The sequence below is a fragment of the Pleuronectes platessa genome, chromosome 8 (assembly GCF_947347685.1).
Source record: "Pleuronectes platessa chromosome 8, fPlePla1.1, whole genome shotgun sequence".
NCBI lineage: Eukaryota > Metazoa > Chordata > Actinopteri > Pleuronectiformes > Pleuronectidae > Pleuronectes > Pleuronectes platessa.
Window position 1 is genome coordinate 27,878,264 of NC_070633.1, and position 24,263 is coordinate 27,902,526.

At 44.5% G+C, this 24,263-nt stretch overlaps 1 protein-coding gene across 1 annotated transcript in view; it reads left to right on the forward strand.

Annotated features, from left to right (window-relative positions):
* The first annotated feature begins 7,122 nt into the window (after positions 1-7,122).
* Positions 7,123-24,263, forward strand: part of fat2 (FAT atypical cadherin 2) — a 69,945-nt gene continuing 52,804 nt past the window's right edge. The window contains exons 1-3 of the mRNA XM_053428917.1: positions 7,123-7,479; positions 17,624-20,889; positions 21,894-22,205. Of these exons, the coding sequence (XP_053284892.1) occupies positions 17,637-20,889; positions 21,894-22,205 (3,565 nt within the window). The 5' untranslated portion in view covers positions 7,123-7,479; positions 17,624-17,636. The remainder of the gene's footprint in view (positions 7,480-17,623; positions 20,890-21,893; positions 22,206-24,263) is intronic.

The following is a 24,263-nucleotide window of genomic DNA, read 5'->3' on the forward strand; positions in this document are numbered from 1 at the left end:
TGTCGGGAGAACACAAGCTCCTCATGCTGCTGCCTGTCTGATCCTTATCAGCGAGCCAGGGCGGGTGCTAAGTGTGTTGGGGGGGAAACACTGTAAATCAAAGCTGTGCCCCAGTAGGGGTTATTACTCCCCAGCCTCCAGGGGCGGGGGGGGGGGGGGGGGTGGATGAGAGGACGTGCGAGAGGCAAACAGCGCAGAGACAATTCCATTACTGCTGATTTCCTCAAACTGACTTCCACCCTTTAGTTTCTGTGATTGCTCATTATTATCTATTACTGGGACTTGTTTGGTGTTCAGCTGCTCAGAGGATCCAGCTCCATGTCCCTCTCGGGTTAACGCTGAGTTTTATCTCAGTTTATTCGTGCAGTGATCAAATCTAGAAGCGGCATCATAAGACAACGAGGCTCAAGTACCATGAATATCATGATACGCTATTGTCTGGAGGAATTCAAGCTGTCGTCCCTTTGTGTCTTTATCAAGATGCGTCTCCTGCGAGTTTACACTTGAAGTGACGCAGAAACTAAAATATACAGTTCAGGAATTCGTGCACTTTTTTGCTCCCAAATCTATCAACACGAAGGTTTTCATTTCACTTCTCAGACAAGCTTCTTGAAACTTGAACCGTTTTCAGACATGAACTCTGGGAAATGTTCAGAAAATTGGGTCTGGGTATCGTCTAGAATTTGTCTTTTACATTTTAAGAACACAGCGGGAGGTTGTTCGGGTCGGACACGTTCACAATAACAGGAAAAAAATCATAAATACATATAGTAGAGTATTCAGGTAAGGGGCGGTGCCCGGATGGAGCAGCAGGAGGCGGGGGGGTGACGCTCTGGCTTCAGTCCTCGTAACCCGGTCGTCTTTCCCATCGCTCCTCTTTTTAATCCTGAGATATTTCTATTCTTTAAAGTTCATGCATGTTATTCAGGGGCTGCAGGAAAAGATCCAGAAAAGATCCGGTGCAGCTGATTTGGAGATTTGCCTTCTCACATGGGGAGTTGGATGTAAACAGCAGCTTGTACAAAACGTCTGTGTTCATCGTTTCTCAATACAAACAGTAACACACAACCTACAGTAACACACAACCTACAGTACCATCTTTAATCAACACTTGGATGCTTGTGATGCAATGAGGCATGTCTCCCCCTCCCCCTCACCTGTCTCCGTTCGCCCGACCCCCTGAATTCCTCACCACCTCAGTGAGGAGAGAGAGAGCGAGGAGGTGAACCTGTTGACAGACACATTGACACAGTGAGGGGGGGGGGGGGGGGGGTCAGCTGAGGACTATTCAAGGCCCCACAGCCTCAGTCCATTACTGCACCTGCACACAGGTCTGCCTGACACATGGCGACAGTTCTCCTCTCGCTGTCCGTCGGTCTGGGAGCGACAGGCTGGAACGTGAACTGGAACGCAGCTGAACCGATGAACTGGGAGCTGACCCTGCGCTCACACCCAGACCAGCTCAGCCCTGAGAGCGGCTCCAGTTGCATGTCGCTCCACTCGGTCTAAAGAGGCTCCTGCTCCTGTTAGCTCGTCTGTCATTACATCGCAAATGGAGAAATTACGACCGTGTCATTAGGATCCAGTAAGCCTGAGGAAAAACACAAATCTGCTCCAATCAAAGCAGATATGATTAATATGAGAGACGGGATCCGGACAAGTATTTTGAAATGATAAATGGTCCCGTTGGCCGATGTACCTGATTTTCTTACGCTCTGTAATCAGAGGAAACATCGAGATTGGTTTCTGACTTCAGAAAAAAATACTTAAAACAAACATTAGTTCTCTATAAACCACTTAATGGTCCCGGGCCTGATAACATCTCTGAACTACATTTCTTTTAATCGTTTAACTATCTAATTTCTTGCTTTTGTTTTTGTTTCTTATAGTTTGATTTAAAATGATTGAAATTATTCTAAAACTTTGTTAAGTACTTAATGTTTATTTATTATCTGCCTCTGCAAACTGCTCTGAACGTCCTCGTGTCTCGTGTTAAGATTTAATTGTTTTCCCTTCAGGCTTTTTCCTCGTTTCCAGCTGAGCTTGATTCACAAACACTCGACACATTGATGAAGCGATTATCTCAGATAAAACCTTTCACAACACATTTGAATCCAAAGTCTCTATTAAAAAATCAATTTGTTATTTTCAACTTACTTTCTCAAATTCCATGTTTGTTCCAAAAGGTGAGATGGTTCAATCTGACACCTCTGCTAAATCAGTACTTTTAAAATGCTACTGGTGCAAGAACCAATCCCTTTTACTTAATACACAAAATAATGGTTGTTAATCATAATATAATTTAGTCATAAAGTTTTCCAATACAGATATCGGCCAAAACATATGAATGAAAAAACAAATTGGCAAAAATTCCTCATTCTTTGTTGTCAAAACCACGAAGAAAATGTAATTGAGACTTGATATTTAAACTGAAACTTTAATATGAATAACTAAAGGAAAACAAGACAGACCTGATATATAAAACTTGAATTAAGAAATAAATATCCCAAAACAATGTAAAATGTGAACAGAAGCACAACCAAGATGTAAAAGACTCATTTGAAAAGATATTTAGAGGCCAACTGATGAATCTATCATATATGGTGTATATATATATATATATATATATATATATATATATATATATTTAACCTGTATCCATGTATTTGTATGTTTCGTAGTTAATTCTTCTCTTTATGTGTTGCGTGCGGTTTTCATATAAACCATTACTGGTTTCTGCCAAACCCCCCCACATGCTTCAACATTTCATTTATGTTTTTTGTATTTAGGTTGTGTGAAAGTAAACTTACTGCTTTAGTTTTTTCCTGTTGACGTAGAAATATGTATTTTTCATTCTTCACTGACACATTCATCCTCGAACGACTGTGGAATTTTTTTAAACTGTGATTCTTGTCAAATTCTGAGGAGAATCTGACATTTACTGGAGGATCATTGAAATCTGCTGAGACCTTTCGTTCCTCGGTGAGTCGTCCGGCACAGATCCGCTGAGTGCCCCCCCCCCCCGCTCTAGATGTAAATGTAGAGCGGTGTGGATGGAGCAGCGGGAGGCAGCAGCGGGTAACGTAGGATGGATTTGAGTTTTCATTTCCTCCAGGCTCTCCTGCTCTTTGCTCAGGTTCACCTGCTGCCGGTGGCTCGATGCCCACCTTCTGTTGGTGTTTATTTCTGGAACAGACCTCCACCCTCCTTTCTGCTGCCTCTCTGTGCTCATCCATCTCTCCCTCTCATCACCCCTTCTCCACCTCTTTGCATCGCACAAAGCCGTGTGTGATCCCTTTTATACCCGTGTCGTTTCTTTCTTTATTAGACAGCGGGCTCTTTCATTTTGAGAGCATTACTTCTACATTCCACGTTTTGTCAAACTTTCCCCCTCCCTGCCCCCCCCCCCCCCCTCTCTCTGTGAGCTCCTGCTTGACTGCAAATTTGCTCTTCTTCTCAAAACGGTGTGCACTCAGATTCATTGTTGATGATACAGTTTTCAGTCGTTCTCCTCTTGCTCCGGCTCCGACTGTCAGCTCGTGAATCTGTCAGATTTAAAATGGTCAAAAACTAAAGTAGCTGGTGAGGTTGAAGCAGAGAATGTAAGACTCCGAGGTTTTCCCACAGGATTCATTCAATCTATGGTGGTGACACGGTGCCTCTGCACGAAGGTCACTGTGTGCAACAGATTCAGAGTGACCGCTACACAGAACAAGAAGTGAAAGATGAGTCTGTGCATGAGAGAGAGACTGTGAGTGTCTGCATTCATTTTCTTCACTTTCCAGATCTATAGAGTCTACATTCATTTTCATGTGCAGTCTGTGAGAGTAACAGTTTGTGCAGATAACCGGTTATTTGAGAGATTCATGGGAATTATAAAATCATTTAGGAAATAATGGTCTCCAAATGAAAAAACACACACATTGAAATAGCTGCTTTCTTTTTGCTTCTCTTCCTCCTCTACTCTCTCGCCTCCTTCACGTTCGTTTTTCTCTCTTTAAAACACCTTTCATTTCTTTCTCACTCTTCACTCTTTCTTCATTGGTGTCATTTGTTCAGCTCCCTCCTCATGACGTGTTTTGCTCTCCATCTACTTATGCTTCTCTTTTTTCTCATTTTATCTTCTTCCCTCGCCCCCCCCCCCCCCCTCTCTGCAGGTCCATGTGTTGTCTCTCTCTCTCTTCTCTGTCTCGTAAGGTCTCTCTACCTTGGCCTGGAAACACTGGACATGGAGCCTCAGGGAAGCTTCTGCTCACCTTCTGTTTCGCCTTTAGGGACATTATCATGTTTTATATATATAACATTTAACAATTTAATGTGTAATATCTGATTTAAGTTTTGAAAACACTCTACTAGGTCTCCTTCAGTCCCCCTAGTGATTTCCCAGAATGCCTTTGATACCAGTATAGTAAATAAAATTTGATTGATTGATAGTGGTGGGAACTTGTTGCCATCACCGTAACCTTAAGGTAGACATTCCTCCTCATGCACTGAAGACGTATCATGTGACTGGTTGTGTACTTTCCAAAATCCAAACGGTTCTCGATCCACTCAGGAGGAATAGGGGATCTACACAAACCACTAACTCCTGTCCTTCACCCACTGGTCTGCAAACATCACTGATATTGAACTGGTCCCGAGGAGGAAGGTGTGTTAGAGTTATGCAGCACGTGATCTTTAAAATATGATATAATTCAAAAGATGAACCTGGAAGCAGTTTTCTTCCTGTTTGAAATGACAGTGTAAGGAGAGAAAGTTTCACCCATTTGTTTGTTTGTCAGCAGAATTACACAAAACTTTTCAAACATGAAAACAGATTTGTTCACTGCTTCAATGTTACGCAAAACATTGGACTGATTATTGTCTTCGCCCCCAATCGATTTGGTTGAAGCTGTTTATATAGAATATAATTATTTATGTGTCTTATTATCACAGATTTTCTGTTCTGCTCTGGGAACTGATCGGTCAACTTGTTTGTGAGCACTCAGGATTGTGGCTCCACTGAAAGTGAAGTCGAGTGGAGACGTCTTTGTTATGCAAAGTTAATTATGAAGTCATTGAAGTGCTCATGAACACAGATTACAGTTCTCAGACTGGACGCTGTCCTGCAGCTGCACTGGGCTGCACTGGGCTCTACTGGTTTTTATAACGTTATTACATGAGTCAATTTCTCAATTCAGAATGATAGAGGATAAGAATCACAGTTCTTATGTGAATGGATTTTTTAAAACTCACTCTCAAGGTGAACAAGTTGCATTGTGTTGCTTTAAGAAATCAGAAATCACACGACTTTGTGGCGACAGTGAACAAATGACTTTAGTGCACAACATCCGTGTGTGTGGACTTTAGTGTGAGTTTCCGCTCTGTGACTGAAGACTGCAGTTGCATTCTGTCCTCAGGTGCAATAAGAAAATGACAAAGCTTTATCATTCTTCCTGTATTCTTCAGGATGATGAATCACGTCTTGCAGCTCTGGATCCCTCCGGTGATCGGTTGGGAGCTGTTTATCACTCTGAGCTGCACCTTCAGGTTTCCTCTGCAGGTTGGAAATTCTTTCCAACTTCCACAAGACAGAAACGGCTCAATGCCTCTTCTTTAATTCAGTCACGTACTAAAGATTAGATGCCACCATCATCAGCCGTCTTGTTCCTAACCACATTCATGGCCCTGGGCCAGCAGTGAGAGCTCTGTGCACTGGGTGTATTCACCGTGTTTACACAACAGCAAGACAAAGCCTGTTGAGTCTCAGCTGCGAAAACAGACCATCACTGATAATTACCTGGAGATGAGGGGGTAATTAGGCTGAGATGGTTTGAAGTAGCCAACTGTAACTGACCAGTCATCCAGACTGGTCAGTGCAAAGGGTTGTATACCATATATACTGGATATGTAGGGATATGCTGTATATATATTTATTCATCTATCAAAGAATTTGCGCTGCTTTACGTTGTTTTCTGTCTTTGTAAATTAAACATCTTTGTTTGTTTGTACAAATAAATTGATTTTTAGATGCCGTCTTTTATTTTGAGTTCTTATTCAAAATTTTGGGGGAAACTTAGACCTGATCAGTATTTTAAAACTATAATTTATGTTTGTTTTTAAGTGTCTCTTAGTTTAAACTACTTGTATTGAACTTCAATGATTTTGTCTTTCACCAGTTCTCAGTCGGTGCTGTTGAACCGTCTCAACTTCTCGACTCAGGCGTGACCGATGGAAAAGAGAATCTGGAAAGTTCCTGTCGTCATGTGGTCGAGATGCGTTCAGGTCAGAGTCTGCGGCTCGTGGGTTCAAACCCTCACTGACCCGGGTCAGGAGGGGTTTCATCAGTTTGACACAATGTGAAAGAACATTTTTAGATATTATTCTGTCACAAAGTTCTTGGTAGTTGAAATTTTTGCAGCAGAGCAGCTTTAATTTGAGAAAAAACCATCATCCACCTCCAGACTCCTGATTACCACCAGAGGAAAACACAGAAATTCACTTTCACAGTTTATACTTATTCATAAATTGAATCTCAGAAACACTGAACACTGTCAGTCAGAGATGATTTCTTCAGGGTTATTATTTTTTAAATTAAAACTTTTCGAACAAAAAACAACTGAAGGACATTTTTATACATTTTCTTCCATCTCCAAGGAAGAAATGACCATGACTCTCTCTCCAAACCCCCCCGAGCCACAGTGGAATCTAACTGAACCAGTTACTGTAACAAAATCCAGTAGAAACCTCGGCTCATAGTGACAAACCCAAATATCACTATCACAACTCATGGGTCGTGTCACACCAACTGGATTCAGATCCTGAAATCAGACAAACTGATGTGTCTGTGTGCTACATGGTGTTTGTTTGGCTACAAATAATCATTTAGTTTTTCTTAATTTGAATTGAATAATAGCACACACACACAAACACACACACACACACACACACACACAAACTGTCATGCATACTGTCTACACAAACACACACACACACAAACAAACACAAACACAAACTGTCATGCATACTGTCTACACAAACACACGCCCTAGGAGAACAGTCCTGGCCAAGGCCCAAAGGCTTGAGCCCACAGGCAAGAGGGGGAGCACAGCCCACAATCTGGGCACATGGAGGTGTGTGTGTGTGTGTGTGTGTGTGTGTGTGTGTGTGTGTGTGTGTCACAGAATTAGAGGAGGGACAGTGTGAGAAGTGGGTGGAGATGGGATCCTGAGGGAGTGTTGGAAGTGTCTCAGCAGCATTTTGGTTCAGAGCCTTTGAAGGGGCTGAAGTTGAAGTTAGCGCCGGTCGACACACACGCCTGTAGCTCTTGTGTGTTTGTGTGTTTTTACCCTTTCTTGTGTGTTTTCGTGGACCTCACACCGGCCGCTATGGGAGTACACCGGCTGTCAGCCTCCTGTCAAAGGATTTCCAGAGTTCCTGAAGCGTGAGGGGAGAAAACGGACAGAAGATTCCTGGAAGAGTCACCTAACTCGACCTCAGGTATGTTTCCCTGTCGCTCACGTGCACGCGGCTCCACTCCACTCGGCTGTTCACTGTGCACCATGACACCAGTATTTAGTATTACACTATTATCAAACAGTGCTCGGAGTATATATAAACAGAGGGGAAGCTCCTGAAAAGCAAGAAGTGAACTTCATTTGCAAAAACAATAGTCAGACAAAGTAATTTGCTCATTAAACTTCTTATATCATGTTTAATTCAAACATACAAGCACTGAGATAATGTGATGCAGGTTCCCATCAAACTTTACAATGTGATTTAAAGCCAGCTGTTGTGAAAAAGGTGTTTTAAAACTAAAAAATCAATCAATCAAGTAAATGAATTTTTCTCAGAGAGAGAGAAATGTGCGTTTTATTCAAATGTGCATGTTTTTAGGGGTTTAGTTTGGATTTTCAAGTTTTTATTTCTGACAGTTTGTGCTCAGAGTGTTTTGCATGGGAGGAGCAGTACAGAGCAGCAGTGCAGGCACATGTCAACGCATGCAGCCCAGCTCAGGCCCAGGAGCCCCTCCCTTCTCTGTTCTTCCCTCTCCTGCAGATTCATCCTGTGTTGGAATGAAATTGCTCAATCACGTTTTTACCTGTAACCAAATCCTCAGCACAGGAATGACTTTAAAATGAACCTGTTGGGTCTCATCACCTCTCAGCCCGGTTGGGGTCCGTGGTCATAACCATAATAATGGATGATGACGTTTGTGATGGATGGGCGCTGAGATAACCTGAGTCCCCACTTAACCCTTTAACGGTGACTTTCCCTAATGGAAAGCAACACAAGTGGTGAAAGACGACGACTCGCTGGTTTTACTGAACCTGGTTTGACCTGAACGTCGATGGAGGCCTCTCTGGGTTTACATGCAACTTTCAGTCGATGGTTTAATTTTAACGAATAATTGGTTTTCATGACTCTGGAGAAATACAGCCTCTCTGATAAGGCAGCGTGATTTCCTAAAGAAGGATTGAGTCAGGAAAGTTTTTTTTAGAAGTGTGGAGTTTGTGCAGAGATGAAACCGAGCAGCACGTGCACATCATCCAGTTTTTTAAATAATCTGAGGGCTAATTGAACAAAGGGGCGAGCCTCATTAACGAGAGATAACAGCTGTTTGGAGGCTCGGAGGTGAAGTCTGGTCTGAGCTGGAGGGATGAGTGGAACTACCCGTCATAAAAGAGCGATGGATTTATGACCCCCGCGCAGTTAGGCTCCTCCAGTGACTCCTACTGCCTGAATTACTCTGCCCTGAATCACCAGGAGAGGAAATGAGAGCAGTAATTATATATAAAACGTCTGGGAATATAAACTGCTTTCTGACTGAAGTGTTCTGGAGGAGCTGTGAGTGACAGAGCAAACGTCTGAGTCAGTTGCTCTGGATGTTTTCTGGAAGTATAGAGCAGAAAGCTTCACAGCAGCAGACGTGTTGATGAGGTTTCTAACACGTGAAGGACGTAGAACTGGAAGAACCCAGATATCTCAGGTGGGAAAAGAGGAGCGGTCCAACTAGAGGACGGAGACGTTGACTTGGAAAGACGTTTTGAATCCAGAGGGTTTTGATCAGAAGCACTGACACTGATGTTCTGTAAAGAAACTCGGCAGGAGAATGGAAACGTCCTGCTGACAATCTGACAATCTGACAAATTCCAGGAAATATCCAGACCCAATGCGTGTAAAAGATTAGATAATAACCCAAAGCACCCCCCCCCCCCCCCCCCCCGCTGCTCATCCCACACAGTTGTAAGTGACAGGTTGAGATCGCTAACAGGGAATGTTACTGAGGCATTTCTGACCCTCCCTGTGATTAGAGCGCTGTGAGGCCCAAGTGATCCTCTGGGTGGGTGGGTGTGTGTATCGTTGTGTGTGTGGGTGTGTGTGTGTGTGTGTGTGTGTGTTGAATTTAACTTTAAAGAGCACCCACGACCCCCTACACCCTACACTCAACCCCCCACCCCCCCACCCCCCCACCCTTCACATGCCACGACCCGACCCTGCAACCCGCTGAGAGGCCTCTCGTGGTTTAATGTGTTCAACATGCTGCTGTTTAGAAAGTTAATCAAACTTTCACAGCCCAGAGGGAACATGAAAGGGTTAAACAATCACTGTCAAAGGCAGAAGCAGCTTTTTATTGTCACTTTGAATCTCATCCCCACAACATTTCCATGACTTCATCCAGAGGTTTTATGACACAGCACCACCACAACAACTCCTCTCCCAGTAGCTCTCACAGTAAACTTCACTGCTCCTCTTGCATTAGAGCTTTAACAAATTCTGTCAGTCTCGTAAAATCTAAATTGAAGTTGTGGACTAACCGTCACCCGGGTGTGTGAAGTGGTGGTTTTAGAAAGGAGCTAGTTTAATAAGACAAGAGGGTTCAGCCGACACCAGTCAGTCAACTTTATTCTACAGTGGTGACCCCTGACATTTAAAGTTTTTCACCCTGGGGGGGCCATTTAGCCTCAGGTTGTTAAAGACACACACGAAGCAGAAGTGTTACTGTAACAATCTGCTGCACAGGGATAAATATAATTTATTAATACAGTTCAGAGAGTGGCAGTAATTATATGATACACATTTAAATTCACTAGATCTGCTCCAACTTACACACACTCGTACACATCAGTCCAGTTGTTGCTCCATCAAGCAAAAACAAGTTCCCAGTTTGGTTCTTTTATTCTTAGAGATCCAAAATATAACTTGAGGGGGTGAAAACATAACCTCCTCAGTGGAGGTAATAACATGTGTCATGATGGAGGATGTGTATGGAAATCACTCATCCCGTTCAACCCCTGCACTTTACTTCACAGAGTTATCACCACAGATTTGAATAGAGCACAATACAAAACTCTGCTGACTGGCAGGATTGAGTTTTTAAATTGATTCGGTCAAACCTCAAACATGAGTCGTTAAGAGAGACACTTCTCACGGGTCCTGAGTTTCCTCCGAGCGCTCAGTCCGGACCAGAGCAGCACGGAGCTGTTATCCCAATATAACCACAGAGCACCAGTTAAAGGCCACAGAGTACTGGTTTCACGCTGCGGCTGTGAGAGAGCTCGGCTCGGAGGCCACGCCCCTCCGTGACCCTTGAACCCTTCCAGACTTGGGGTTAGAGTTCTAACCTCACCCTGACGTACTCCTGCTGGTCTGATCTGAAATATCACTCCTGCTGTGAACGTTTCAACAGATGAACGTTTCAACAGATGACATTCAGACGGATTCACAGCAGTGATTTCAGAGGACAGTTGAAAAACAAGATTTAATTCCCTGGATTAAATTGGATTGAAGTTTGAAACGTTTCTAAAGGGGCTGCGGGAGAAGTGGGTTTTTCAGAACATATTAAAAACAGACTTTACTTCCCCAACAGCTGTGAAATGAATGTTGTATAAACTCTAGGAATAAAGCCCTGTTATTAATAATGCAGTGCAGCTCTCGGGCCCAGGTGAGAGAGGAATGAGACTCATGAGACTCGGGTCAGAGTCATCGGGCGCTAACACCGGTCGAGCAGGAGAAGCTGATAAAGAGAGAGAGAGCTCTCGGAGGCAGATTCTGTAAATGAGAGGGAGTCCGATTGAGGAGCAGAGAATGATGGGGGTCTTGTCACCCCTCCCCCCCACCTGCCTGATTTTAATTGGTACCTGGAAGCGGCCTCACATATGACGGATAGGGGAATTTCGCTTCTTGTTTAAATATGTTATTTACGGCCCCCTCACAAACTCCCAGCACAGACTGGTAATTCTCGACTGGTCCGTGGAAGCTGCTGCCGTCTTTAGTCTTTTTTTTGGGGGTGGGCAAAAGGATGATTGACAGCTCGCTGCCTCTTGGAGATATTAAGACTTCTGGAGTGTTTCATAGAGGAGGCCGCTCCTCCTGCCTCACTTGAAGAGAAACCACGTCTTTTTTCTCATGTTTAGTTTTTTAAGTATGTTTATGAGCGCTTGTCCTCGGATAAGATAACCCACCTGACAGGTGAGGCACTTAGAGATGCTGAGGACACCACCGTGTTATCGCTCAGGTGTGCAGGTGTCGTTTAGCCGCCATGAGGGAGCGAGCAGCCGGGATCGAGCCGCCGGGATCGAGCCGCCGGGATCCTAATGAGCAGAAATTAATGTCTGTCATTCAACCATCAGTCATCTGAGAATGTGTTTCTAAAAGTTGGGGGAATTTTTGTGAATTCATCGAGAAATAAAGCAGCGATCTTGATTAAATTATATTATGATATATTTGGGACTTATATGTATGAGGTTTATGATCTTTACTGAGTGCCACTCTAGTTGATTTTCTATTCTTGGCATCACAATTTGACTCGTTTCTTTAATCCTGCAAACTGAAAGGCAGCCATGACTTCAGGCTGAAACCTGCCTTGATTTGGAAGCATCTTGATTTGTGAGACAGAAGAAAGGAAAGTGTAATTAACTCGTCAACTTATCACTGGTTCTGTGTTTTTTTGTAAAACCAGTAGAAGGTGTGTGTGTGAGTGTGTGTGTGTGTGTGTGTGTGTGGTCTGATAGTAGGAGATGAAAGACTCTCTCTCTGACTGCGATTGGCCAGACGTTTTGTAAAGTGCTGCAGCGTTGATGCAACGTGTCTGGGTGATGGGGATTACAAGATGTCCGCATTATACTTCACCCTCTTCTTGCATAGTGAATAATTGCAGCTGGAAGTGCGGCTGCTGACGGTGAACGGGGCGAAACCACAACTGTGAGGCTGCAAATCAGAAAAACCAGAGAGTTGCCAAATCTTTGAGACGAGCTGTGAGAAACTGAGGATCTGGTGGAAGCGCCGAGTCATCTTGTGTCTGCAAATTAATTTGTTCATATTACACATAGTTAATATCGTTAGTTAGAAGATTTAAACAAGTGAGGCTTTCATTCTCTTCCAAATTGTGAAGTAAAAAATCTTTTTATCAGTAAAGTTGAGTTGCACAAAAAGCTGCGTGGCTGGAAAATATATTTTTCACTATCGTCTGATACAAATCAGTGAGATGAAATTATCAGTGAACGTTTTCCTGACTTTACTCTTTACAGTTTTCTATCTCTCACAAATCCTCCTCCTCAAATACTTAAATGTTAAATATATTTCTTTGCAGCGCTGTGAAACCCACACAGGGATGAAACCACACCGGGACATTAAGACGTCACATTGTGCTGGTGACAACACAATATGTTCAACACACAGCAGGCGATTTAAATAGCTGCTGACGATCTACAGGATCCTTAGCAGTTACATACTGGAGGGATTAACGGGGATTAGAGTGAAACATCAAACTGATTCACGCTGTACGTCAGCAGGGTCTTCAGCTGGTAGAAGCTGTTTCTATTTATGATTCTTCATTATGATGACAGCTGATTGATTAGAAATATGAGGACACATTTATGTCAAAACATTCCTGAAGGAAACGTTTATTTGTGTTTTTACTTCCCGGACACCTGAGAACTTCCAGCAGGTTTCACCACGTGTCCTCAGAAGCGACCTTTCACCTGAACGAGAGGCGTCTCTGTTGCTACTCGTTGTCTCACTTAATGGTCAAATATGACATTTCTGGGTAATTTCATAGGTTAAATGTTAATGGAGGAGTGAAACATCTCTTGTGCTTTGTTGTCAGCGACTCTGGGTGTTTCCTTCACCAAAATACAAGAGTGAGCACGTAAGAGACTGACAGTGGATGAAGCCCCCACATCCATCAGGGCTGAATGCTGCCGCCCCGACTAATGACGGTGTCAGATTGAACCGAGGAACATGGTGGTTGATGTTTCTATTTATGGGTCAGGGAGGAATGTGAGCTCTGCGATTATCTAAATGAGAAATCGTGACACTTTTACTAATTTCCCAGAGATCAAGATGGAACAATTCTGGAATATTTAGTGGACTGATATGAGATGTTCTAGTTATTTGATGCTATAGAAATGTTGTGATTGACAGCTGAGACTAACTCTTGATGATGGCAGCACCCGTATCCAGGATGTTTTGGTTTCATTGTTGTACAGTAGGAGGAAGTGAACACGCGTCATCAATCATCATTTAAACTTAAGTTATGCAAACAAAACGTGAAACCTAATACCTCTGCTATACTTTGAATACGCAATAAGATACAGTTTGGACGCCCTGGAGGTGTCGAGAGGTGAACAACACACAACTCACGTCACTCAACTGCAAACACTCTAATTGACTCATAATTAAATCTGCTCATTTATAGAAATGTTCTTCAGGCTTTCTGGATTTTAAACGAACCCTTTGAAACTCCCACGTTCCTGCCAACACCTTGATGTGATTGCCCAGATATTGGATTTCACCTGAGTCCCGGCAGCGCTCCCCTCTCTCCTTTCTTCTGGAGGATGTGGGTGTAATCGCTTCACAACAACCAGGAAAGGGGATAAGGGGATGAATGAAGTTGGAGGCCGCGCAGGAATCATGTTGAATAGTTTACAGCGACAAAAAGTAAATTGAGAAATCCTTTAATTCCCTCACAAGAACCACTTTCTACCATTCGTCCCCCCCACCGCACTCTACCAGTGAGGAACCTTTGTGCAAACACATGGAGATAATTGCCGGGATGCCACCGGGCCTGGCAGGACCTGCTTTGAGTTGTTTGTTCTTTAAGATCAAACCGACATTCCCGCCCTCCCATTATAAAACGCCCCCGGCTGTCAGATTGGCAGCTGTATGGATCCATGATTCAACTTGTCTGTGGTGCAATACACATCACAGGAAATGGAGGAGAACCTGTACACATGCTGTGAGTGGTTAAAAGCACTAATGTCTGCTCCTGTCAGAAGAGACTCGGTGAGAGGCCTCGTTCTCTGTCGGCATCGCTCGCCCTCAGCCGGCAGCAGAGAGCCGGCAGACATTAAATCAGAAAACCTTCTGTGAGTCGTGTTTCAAACTGAGTGAGTCTGCAGGAGGCTTCAGCTCCTGAGTGGCTTCACACTGACAGAGGAGCTGATGAGGAGTGAGGAAGAAGAAGAAGCTGCTGGTGTGTGTTTGTGTGTGTGTGTGTATTAGAGCTGTGAGGCTGGCTGCGGAAATATGATCCAGGAAGCTGGAGCGGAACATGTGGCTGCAGGTTTCTACCTGTGGAGTGTGTGAGTGTGTGTGTGTGTGTGTGTGTGTGTGTGTTAGGATGCGGGTGTGAGAGCTGACCTGAGTCGCAGCAGCAGTGGCCTGAGGTTTCTGCCCTGCAGCTCTGGATGGTTTGGATGAAAACATTACAGTTTCCTCTCAGTCTCACTTTCAGGTTCAGTCGAGTTTAGCGTCTCCAGACAAACTAGTCTGTTCGTAGTAAAGATACACAGCAGGACGTACAAAATACTACGTTTGAATACTTCTGGTGGCCACACTACACAGGAGTCGTAGAGACGCTAGTGAACGGGACTCGTTCACCAAAACACTCATGTGCACAAAGATGATTTCAGTTTGAAAATGACATCCTAAAGGAAAATGGATGGATGTAGCCTCAGTCTCTCACACTTTAGATCCAACACAAATCTTCACTTCCTCTACATCCACGTGTGCTTTGCAGTTTATGATTATGAACGCGTGCTTCAGAGGAAACTGAGGCTGATTTGTTGGATTCATTTTGTGTCTGACTCGTTCATTAGGTTCAAATTGAATTCATTATTTCTCTGTGTTTCCTATCAGACAGTAATTTATCCTCATGTCCCACTAACATCACCTTCCTCTGCTCACTCACTAAAGGCCTTAGATCTATTAATGATATATGATTCATCTGAGGTGTTTCCCCCTTTGAGTTATGATGGGGTCAAATATCGTTCAATGTTTTTGCAAATTGCAAAAAAGAAGTTTGGGTCGACTGCAACTTCTGAGAAAAGACTAATTGTTTTAGATTATTATTATTATTATTATTATTATTATTATTATTATTATTATCATCCACCCATAATGTAATATCATGCATCTGTCTTCATTTGTAGTGGATTTTGTTGCTGAAACATCAAAGCCTTGGTAACCAGGAAGTTTTGATTATTGGGGTTTCATGAAGTTTTTCTTTTTATATGTAACTTTGTCCAAGTCAACGAGGGTTTTGTTGAAAGGACCTTAGGTAACTGTGATGGTGCCTCATGGAGGAAGTTCACTGCTTGTTGTTCTGGTGATTGAAGGAGCCTTTTGTTTTTCAATGTTGCACCTCTTGATGACACAGCAGATTATTCTGTTTTGAAAAACATGAATTTGGTTGAACTGACCCTCGGAGGAAAACTTGATAATTCTCGGCTGATACAGATTTGTTGTGTCCACAGAGATAAACATATTAACGTGTTATCAGAGACAAAATCCCCTTTAAACCTGTAATTACCTCACTGAGGATTACTTTGTATACCTCATTATACCAATCCTGTAAAATCAAATATCCTCTGACGTCTGTGGGAAATTTCTGGAATGTCCTGGGTTTAAAATTGGACCTAACCCTTAGACTAAATTATTCTGAAGCCTATTTTAATCTGACCTCGCAGACGTAGAAGAGAAAGAGAAAGATGACACTGCAGAAAGATGTGGGAAAAAATGCGAAGCCAGAAATCTCTTCCCAAACCCAAACAGTGAGCTTGATGGTGGTAATCTGATTATCTTTCACCGGGAGGGTGAAGATAAAAAACCACACATACCTGTCACCCTCCACTGAAAGCCCCAGCGCCAGTCGACCTGCAGACACCGACCTGGGGAGACCTGTTTTCATGAGCCCACATAAACTCAGACTAAATCCTGACGCTTTGTGGCCCAGTATGAAGACGTCTTTGTCCTCCCCTCTGTGTGCTCTCCTTTATGCAGACACCAGGACTCGTACTGGACTAACAATGGGTTCAAATGGTTTAGATTTTCCTTCATAAAACCGTCTGCGGAGGAGTCGGGAAAAAAACCTGTGACAGATCTTTTCATCTCTGATCTGAGGGAACAGCATCTCTGCCCTGGAGATTGTTCTGTGTGGATCGTCCTGGCTGAGGATGAGCTGTCAGGGAGGCAGTGAAGGGCAAAGTGTTCTGCCCTCCAGTTCGAGCTGCTGTCACTCAGGGGTCATGGGGAGGTAGAGCTGATGCACGGTGGGTCCGTGCATCAGCTGGGCTCAACTCATGGGTTCCCATGGTCTCTGTGTACGTTTGCATTTGTTGTTTTAATTTGAGAGCGTGAAATACCCAAAGAAATGATGCACCTTCAAGCTAATCTGAGGCTGAGTGATGCTCGTGAAGGAACGTGCACGTGGCAGCTAGTTGTTCTTGTCTCTCTGGGCTGCTGTGGTTCAGGAGGACAAGAGGGTTGTCCATGAACCAGAAAGTCAAAGGCTCGATCCCCGACGCCTCCAGTCTGCATTCCGGAGCTGTTATCAATGATTGATTAGGTGATCAAGTTGATGAATTGATGTCAGATCATCCAGGTTTTGATCATTTATTCAGCTCAGTGTACAGAAAGCTGCCGTTTCACAAGGTAAATAAAATACAGTATCCAAGACGTGTTTTATGCAAATGTTTTAATTAATCTACTCTATTAATTACTTAATCTAAATTCATCTCAGTCTTGATCTATTTTTAAGAACTCCCGCTGTGGTTTATGGTCTCTCCTGTAAAAGAGAGATTATAATTCAAGCTGTGAAGGATTCTGATTCCTGGACGATTTGATGTCTCCTGCCTCCAGGGACGTGAAGCACACACATCCATCTCAGCTCAGAGCGACATGCACACGTTTACACTTGGATCAGCGCTGAACCTCCCACCATCATCTCCATGATACAAAGTCATCAAACTACAAATCCCCCCTCAATGTTACAGACTGACAAAAGGCTTAAAAGTAATCATTTTCATGAGCACTTGTTGCTGGTATTTTCCCACAAACTAATAATTATGGGGAAGGGTTTGAGCTGCCACCTGCCTGAAGGAGCTCGGAGGCCGGCTTCATGATCCTGAGACAATGTGCTGCTTTATGTCGTCTTGTTTTCGGGTCAAGGCGTGTTGGGACAAGAGTCAGATACCTTGCCACAGACTCTCCTGTTGTGTCATTGTGTGTTTTGTGTGTGTTATTTGTGCAGGAACCCAAAAGACTATTCATTCCAGGAATCTCAAATATGAAAGAGTCCCTTATTCCTCATTTGTAGATTATTGCGTAACATTTATATCTCTCTTTTCTTCCCTTCCCTTAGGTCTGAGGTCCTTATGGGTGGATTGAAGATGGCAGCTTCAGGAACAACCCTCCTCACTTTAGCAGCAGTGCTCCTGCACGTGGGTAGATGTCAGGGGAGTGTGGGGAAGGGAAAGTACAAGTCGCCGCTAAAGTTCACGCACCATCTCTACGACGTCACCATCAATGAGAACTCTGCACCGCGGACCTACGTGGAGACGCCTGTGAAGATGGGCATCGAGGTGACGGATCTGTTCTGGGACATTTCCTTCACTGTCCTCTCAGGTGACGAGGATGGACTTTTCCAAGCGGAGGCCGTCAAAGTTGGCGACTTCTGCTTCCTCAGGATCAAAACTCGCACTAGCAACTCAGCACAGCTCAATCGGGAGGTCCGAGACACTTACACTCTCACTGTTCAGGCAATTGAACGCACTTACGACTTAGAGGCGAAGACAAAGGTGTTGGTCCAGGTGCTTGACACCAATGACTTAAAGCCCCTTTTCTATCCTGCCTCTTACAACGTGGTCATCAATGAGGACACACCACTCAAGTCAAGTGTGGTGAGGGTCAGTGCCACAGACGCTGACGTTGGGAGCAATGCAGAGTTTTATTACTCCTTCACCAGCAGAGCTCATCCCTTCACCGTCGACCCTTTCACCGGCACAGTCAGCGTTGTCAAGAAGCTCAACCACACCCGGTCGGAGAAATACGACCTCACAGTGTTAGCTGAGGACAGGACCAAGAAAATATCTGGCGTTCAAAAGTTTGGTAATGTCGCCAGAGTCACAGTGAACGTGGATAAGATGTCGATCGGGCAACTTATTGTCACAAGTCCCCAGAAGCCCTCAGCGTCTGCAGGCGGCAAAATAAGTTTCAATGTTCACGTGGAGGGAGGAATCAGGTCTGTGATATCCCTTAATATTGTTGGAGGAGATCCACACAAGTGTTTTGAGATAATCCCCTTAGGTGTTCAGGGAAGTGACTTCCAAGTGATCTCCACAAAGAGGATTATCTTGTCTCAAACTCCTTTAGGGCTGAATCTTTCCCTCCAAGCTAAGGACCGGAGCTTCCCGACTTTACGCTCTCCAATTACTCAAATCCACATTCCGGCCTATCATTACAGCCCATTGGCCTTTTTGGAAGACACCTACATTGCCACACTGAGCGAGTTTTCACCTCCCAAAAGTCACGTACTGAAGGTTTCTGTCAATCAAGCATCTTATAACGTTACCTTTAGCATCAAGAATAATCCAGACAGCTCCAAATTTAGGATAAATCCCAAAACTGGAATTATCATAACAACGGAGAAATTTGACCACGAGAGTAAGGATCGATATGAGTTCGATGTAGTGGCCAGTCACGGTGAAGTGGAGACTCACGTAGTGGTTGAGATAACGGATGAAAACAACAACAGCCCGGAGTTCAGCCGGAGCTCCTACCAGGCCACGCTGGATGAAAACAGCCCCGTTGGCAGCAGCGTCTTGAAAGTAGCAGCCACGGACAGAGATAGAGGCCTGAATGGCTTTGTGACTTACTCCATTGCCAACTCAGGCCCTTTACCTTTTACAATAGACCCCTTCACTGGGGTCATCTCAACCTCCGCACACCTGGACTACGAGCGCATGAAGCGGCGGTACCACCTGAGGGTGTGGGCCTCGGACAGCGGCAGCCCCTTCAGCCAGGTCAGCGAATGTCCCGTGACGATAACTCTGAACAACGTCAACGATAACGTCCCCCTGTTCGAGAGGGTGGGCTGCAACGCCACCGTTCCTCAAGACGTAGCTGTGGGACACATGATATGCCGGCTGTCAGCCATCGACCTAGATGAGCTGCAGCAGCTGACGTACGTCATCGAGTCCGGAAACGAGCCCCAAGTGTTTGGAATGGACTCTGTGTCGGGAGCCATCACCCTCAGGCAACAGATCCAACTGGGATCGGGTTCGTTCACTTTGAGGGTCGTGGCCACGGATGGGAAACATCGCTCCGAAGCGACAGTCGTCAGGATAACGGTCACGAGCCGAGGTGACGAGCCGACGCTCCACTGCCGGGAAACGGACATCTTGAGACAGCTCACCGACAAACTGATCGAGTCCATCGAACCCATTTTAACCGATCAGGAGGAGGAGTCGTTCTCCGATGTTCACATCACCAACCGACACTCTCCCAAGTTCGACCTCAGCATTCCCAGCTCCATTGAGCTCGTTGAGGACCATCCGCTGAACTCCAGCATCGTTCAGTTCAAGGCCACCGACAGCGACACCGGGTTCAACAGCAAACTGGTTTATTCCATTTCCAACGGGAACGAAGACGGCTGCTTCTCCATTGACACGTTCTCGGGCGACCTTGTGTTAGTTTGCCCACTCGACAGAGAGACTAAAGAGTTCTACATTTTGAACATCACCGTTTACGACTTGGGAACGCCACAAACATCCGCATGGAAATTCATCGCAGTGAATGTCCTGGACGTCAACGACAACCCCCCCGTGTTCGATCAGCACCGATATGTCATACGTGTGCCTGAGAACATAGAGGTGGACTCTGTTATCTTCACGGCACGCGCCGTCGATCTGGACGCGGAGACGAATGGTAACGTCCTGTATTCCCTGCTGACGTCCACCGACATGTTCACGGTTGATGACCTGATGGGTGAGGTCACTGTGAGGCAGCATCTGGATCGAGAAACCTCGCCGAGGCACCACCTGATGATTGAAGCCAGAGACCAGGCCAAACTCGGCCCTCAGTTGTTCTCCACGCTCGACCTCGTGGTTGTACTGCAAGACATTAACGACAACCCCCCCAAATTTGTACCCAAGCTTTACAAAATAAAAGTCCCCGAGGACGTCCCTGTGGGCACCCATCTTGTCTGGGTGGAGAGCGTCGACTTGGATCTGGGCATCGGCGGCCTCGTCACCTACAACCTGAAGAACACAGAGAGCGGGATCTTCCACCTTGACTCCTCCACCGGCGCCCTGACCCTGGAGAAGGAGCTGGACTTTGAGAGGAGGCCATCTTACAACCTCACCGTCCGGGCTGTGGACCACGGCCTCCCTCGCTCCCTCTCCTCGTCCTGCTTCGTGGAAATCCAGGTTCTGGACGTCAACGAGAACGTCCACAGGCCGGTGTTCTCAGAGTTTGTGTACGAATCGGGCGTGATAGAGGACGCCGCCGTGGGGACGTCTGTGGTCACTCTTACGGCTTCGGACAAGGATCTGGGCAGAGATGGAGTCGTGAGGTATCACATCCACGAAGGATCTGGTGTCGGAGTTTTCACCATCGATGAGGAAACAGGTAATAAACACTGGTTTAGCTTTATGGTTATAGTGGTTGTATTGTTAGAAATGGAATGAAAATGCTTTCTTACAATCTTGAGAAAATATATTAAACACACATCCACTTATCTAAGCGACTATATTGCAATATTAAAGTGTATAAATACATCATACTACTTATATACTCATATTGTTTACTGCACATATACTAAGAGACAAATACAGATTTTAAAGTAGAAGCAGAGTCATTGCTTCCTATTGTGTCAAATATATAGAATATATTTTCTCAACTCTTTTCAGAACATATATATAAGATTTTAAACATTTGAAATAGTAAAGAAATTAAAAATATGTGGCTGACATTTAGGAAATAGTGGCAAGTTGTTGTGAATGTGGTAAATGCTGAGTTTCCCTAAGATAAGACAACCACAGGTTGTACAACATGGTATTTCCAATGTTCATATCCTTTACAGAGGATTTCCTGCGCCCTCTCAGCTTTTCGTGGAACATTCCACCATCGCCCTGCAGCACTTAAAGCTCCGATAACATCAGGGCAAATGGAGTTCTCTGTCATATTAGAGCAATGCTGAAATAAATCTCTCTTTCAGTGGAGCTGGGTTTTCAGCGCTCCCTCAGGGTCTCCAGATTTAAACTTCTAACTCTAGTCCTTGTTTCTGGAGTTCGGATGAACCATAACTACCTTGTGGTATTCAGCCTCTTGTCAGAGCTTGAGCACGTTGTGGCCACAGAGGCATGTCACCCATGTTGCTCTGCAGAGAATTCAGAAAATGACTCAACCCACATTTAGGAACCAAAACATCCTTTTTTAAATGCAAACCACATCATTAAGCTTGATGAAAACCACAGGGATTAATATTTCCTTGTGGTGGTTAAGCATTTTTATTATGAAATTGATTATACTCATAAGTGATTCATTTGTTTGAAATGTAAATTCAGATGTGTTGATGGAAAACTGTTGTTTTATCCAAACAATGAATCCTGTTTCTCCACCTTTTATCTCAGGTGTGATTCGTACCACTGAGACCTTGGACCGTGAGAAGACACCTCACTACTGGCTGTCCGTCTATGTGACCGACCTGGGCACCGAGCCTCTGATCTCCTGGACTCACGTCTTCCTGGAGGTCCTGGACGTTAACGATAACGCTCCGGAGCTTTCCCTGCCCGTGTATTTTGCATCTGTCCCGGAGAACGTGGACAAGGTCCAATCTGTCGTCCAGGTGTCAGCCACAGATGAGGACGCTTTGTCTGAGGGGAAACTTTCCTTCCAGATGCCGGAGACTCACCGGAAGTATTTTGACATCGACTCCGAAACAGGTAATTAAGAATGAATGAGCCTCGATGTCTGCAACGACAAAATAATTTCATAAAATACGGCGAAACATCAACCATGAATTTTGAGCATTTTATTTCAGTTTTATTCAGCCGTGCAAAGTTCAATTTAATCGTCTATATGCAGCTTCACCCTCCAGTTCACTGATTGCAGGCATTTGAATGCGCAGCTCACTGAAACATGTCATTGAAGATTTACTGAGCCAACATACGTGCACAGACTTACGTAATAACTCTGGGAGGATTTGATCGGCGCCATTTTCCTGTTTCATGAGCAGTTTGTTCTGAACTGTATTCGACACCTCTCCCTCTGATGGATTTAGGTATAAACTCCAACTTGATAAGTGATTATAAGACATCTGGATCACCTTTTGTCTCTCAGATTTAATTCTGACATATTTACGTGCTGCAATGTCTGCAGGGTTGATTTACAGTTTGATTCTGGGATATGGCTGCAGCTGGGGAGTGAAGGGGTGTGGATACAGTAGATTTGTCCTAATGCCCTGGAACAAGTCGGGGCAGAACAAGCGATGCAGAACCCGGGTGTGTCACAGTGACAGCAGAGGTGTACGTAAAATACATTTCTCTGGAAATCACTCAGAAGCTCATTCATCCGTTTTCTGAATGGACGTTACATCTGTGAGAGCAGCAGCAGGAGGAAGACAGATTCCCCGAAGCTTTCTGCATGTTCATCTTTGACAGTTGCAAAACTGAGGAGCCACTCAGAGGCTTTGAAGTCGGAGCGAATGAGCCCGACAAGCTGCAACACGTCCCCTTGTCCTGTGGTAATCTGCAGGTAGCTCTGGAGCTGGTCCACACCCAAAGGCCAGTGTACTGAGGGATTACAGGGAAGGAGGCCGAGCTGTGTTAACACAGAGTTGTGTGTTGAAACAGGCAAAGACCAACACATTCACACAAGTGTTTTTTTTATGTGCAAAGAGCAGCTGAACACACAAACGGAAGAAAACTGTGTCTGCGTTTGCTTTTCACTTTGTCAGGATTTATCTGCTGGTCAATCTCAGCTGTGGAGTCAGATTCATGGAGAGAGAAAATATGAACTTTGCTCCTTATTCTTTACTGAAGATTCGTTTCCAAAAATGTATCTTACATGGGTCTGCTTAAGAAAACACTAAACACTGATTTTAAGCAACACAATACAACGAGAAAAGACGGAAATAACCACAAATCAACATCATTGGACTCCTTTATTAATAGATTACAAATAACATAAACAGCACAGAAGTCCAGTGAAACATCAAGAGGATCTGATGACATAACCCTCAGTCCTGAAAGTCATTAGACACCAGAGGTACACGACAAACTGATATCAGCTTTCATTGCTCAGGTGAATCCACGTGAATGAGGGAGATTGTTTTACTCTGAAAGTTTTGAGCCCGTCGCCGAAACCAGATCCTTCGAACATGATCCACCTCGTCTGATTTTCACTAGTGTACCTGTGATTACTAACGTGGAGGATGACGAGTGTAGAAACCTCTCGTGCCTCGACAGGAGGAGAATGATTCAGAGGTTTCTGCCTAAGCTTCTATTTTCCTGACGTATGTGATTACGCTGCGGGGTCGACAGTCTGATTCAACCTGAAAGAACGAGTAGAAAACGTTTCAGGAGGGATGGATGTGAGCTGGGGGGGGGGGGGGGGGAGAGAATCCTGTGAACACGTTTCTGTCCGACTCTGACAACAGGTTTGAGCAGAAAACGAGGGAGGGACAAATTACTAAATGAACAGAAATCTGTGTCAGCCTTATTGTGTGTTTCACAAAAAAATGATGATTGTTGACAAGGCCGGGCACGTCAGGAATTCCTCAGTTACTCACGGACTCTGTAATTTATCCATGAGACAAACACTTGGTCTTGCTTTACGTCCTTTACGTTCATATCCAAGTTCTGTATTTAAAATCAGCTCAGGCAAGTCAGAGTCGTCATAAAGATTTGATAACATAATATTTTTTAATGAGATTTGTTGACAATAATGAAAGCACAGGGTCCAGTCTCTAACAAGGGGTTTCAGGATGTTTTGTTAGAAAA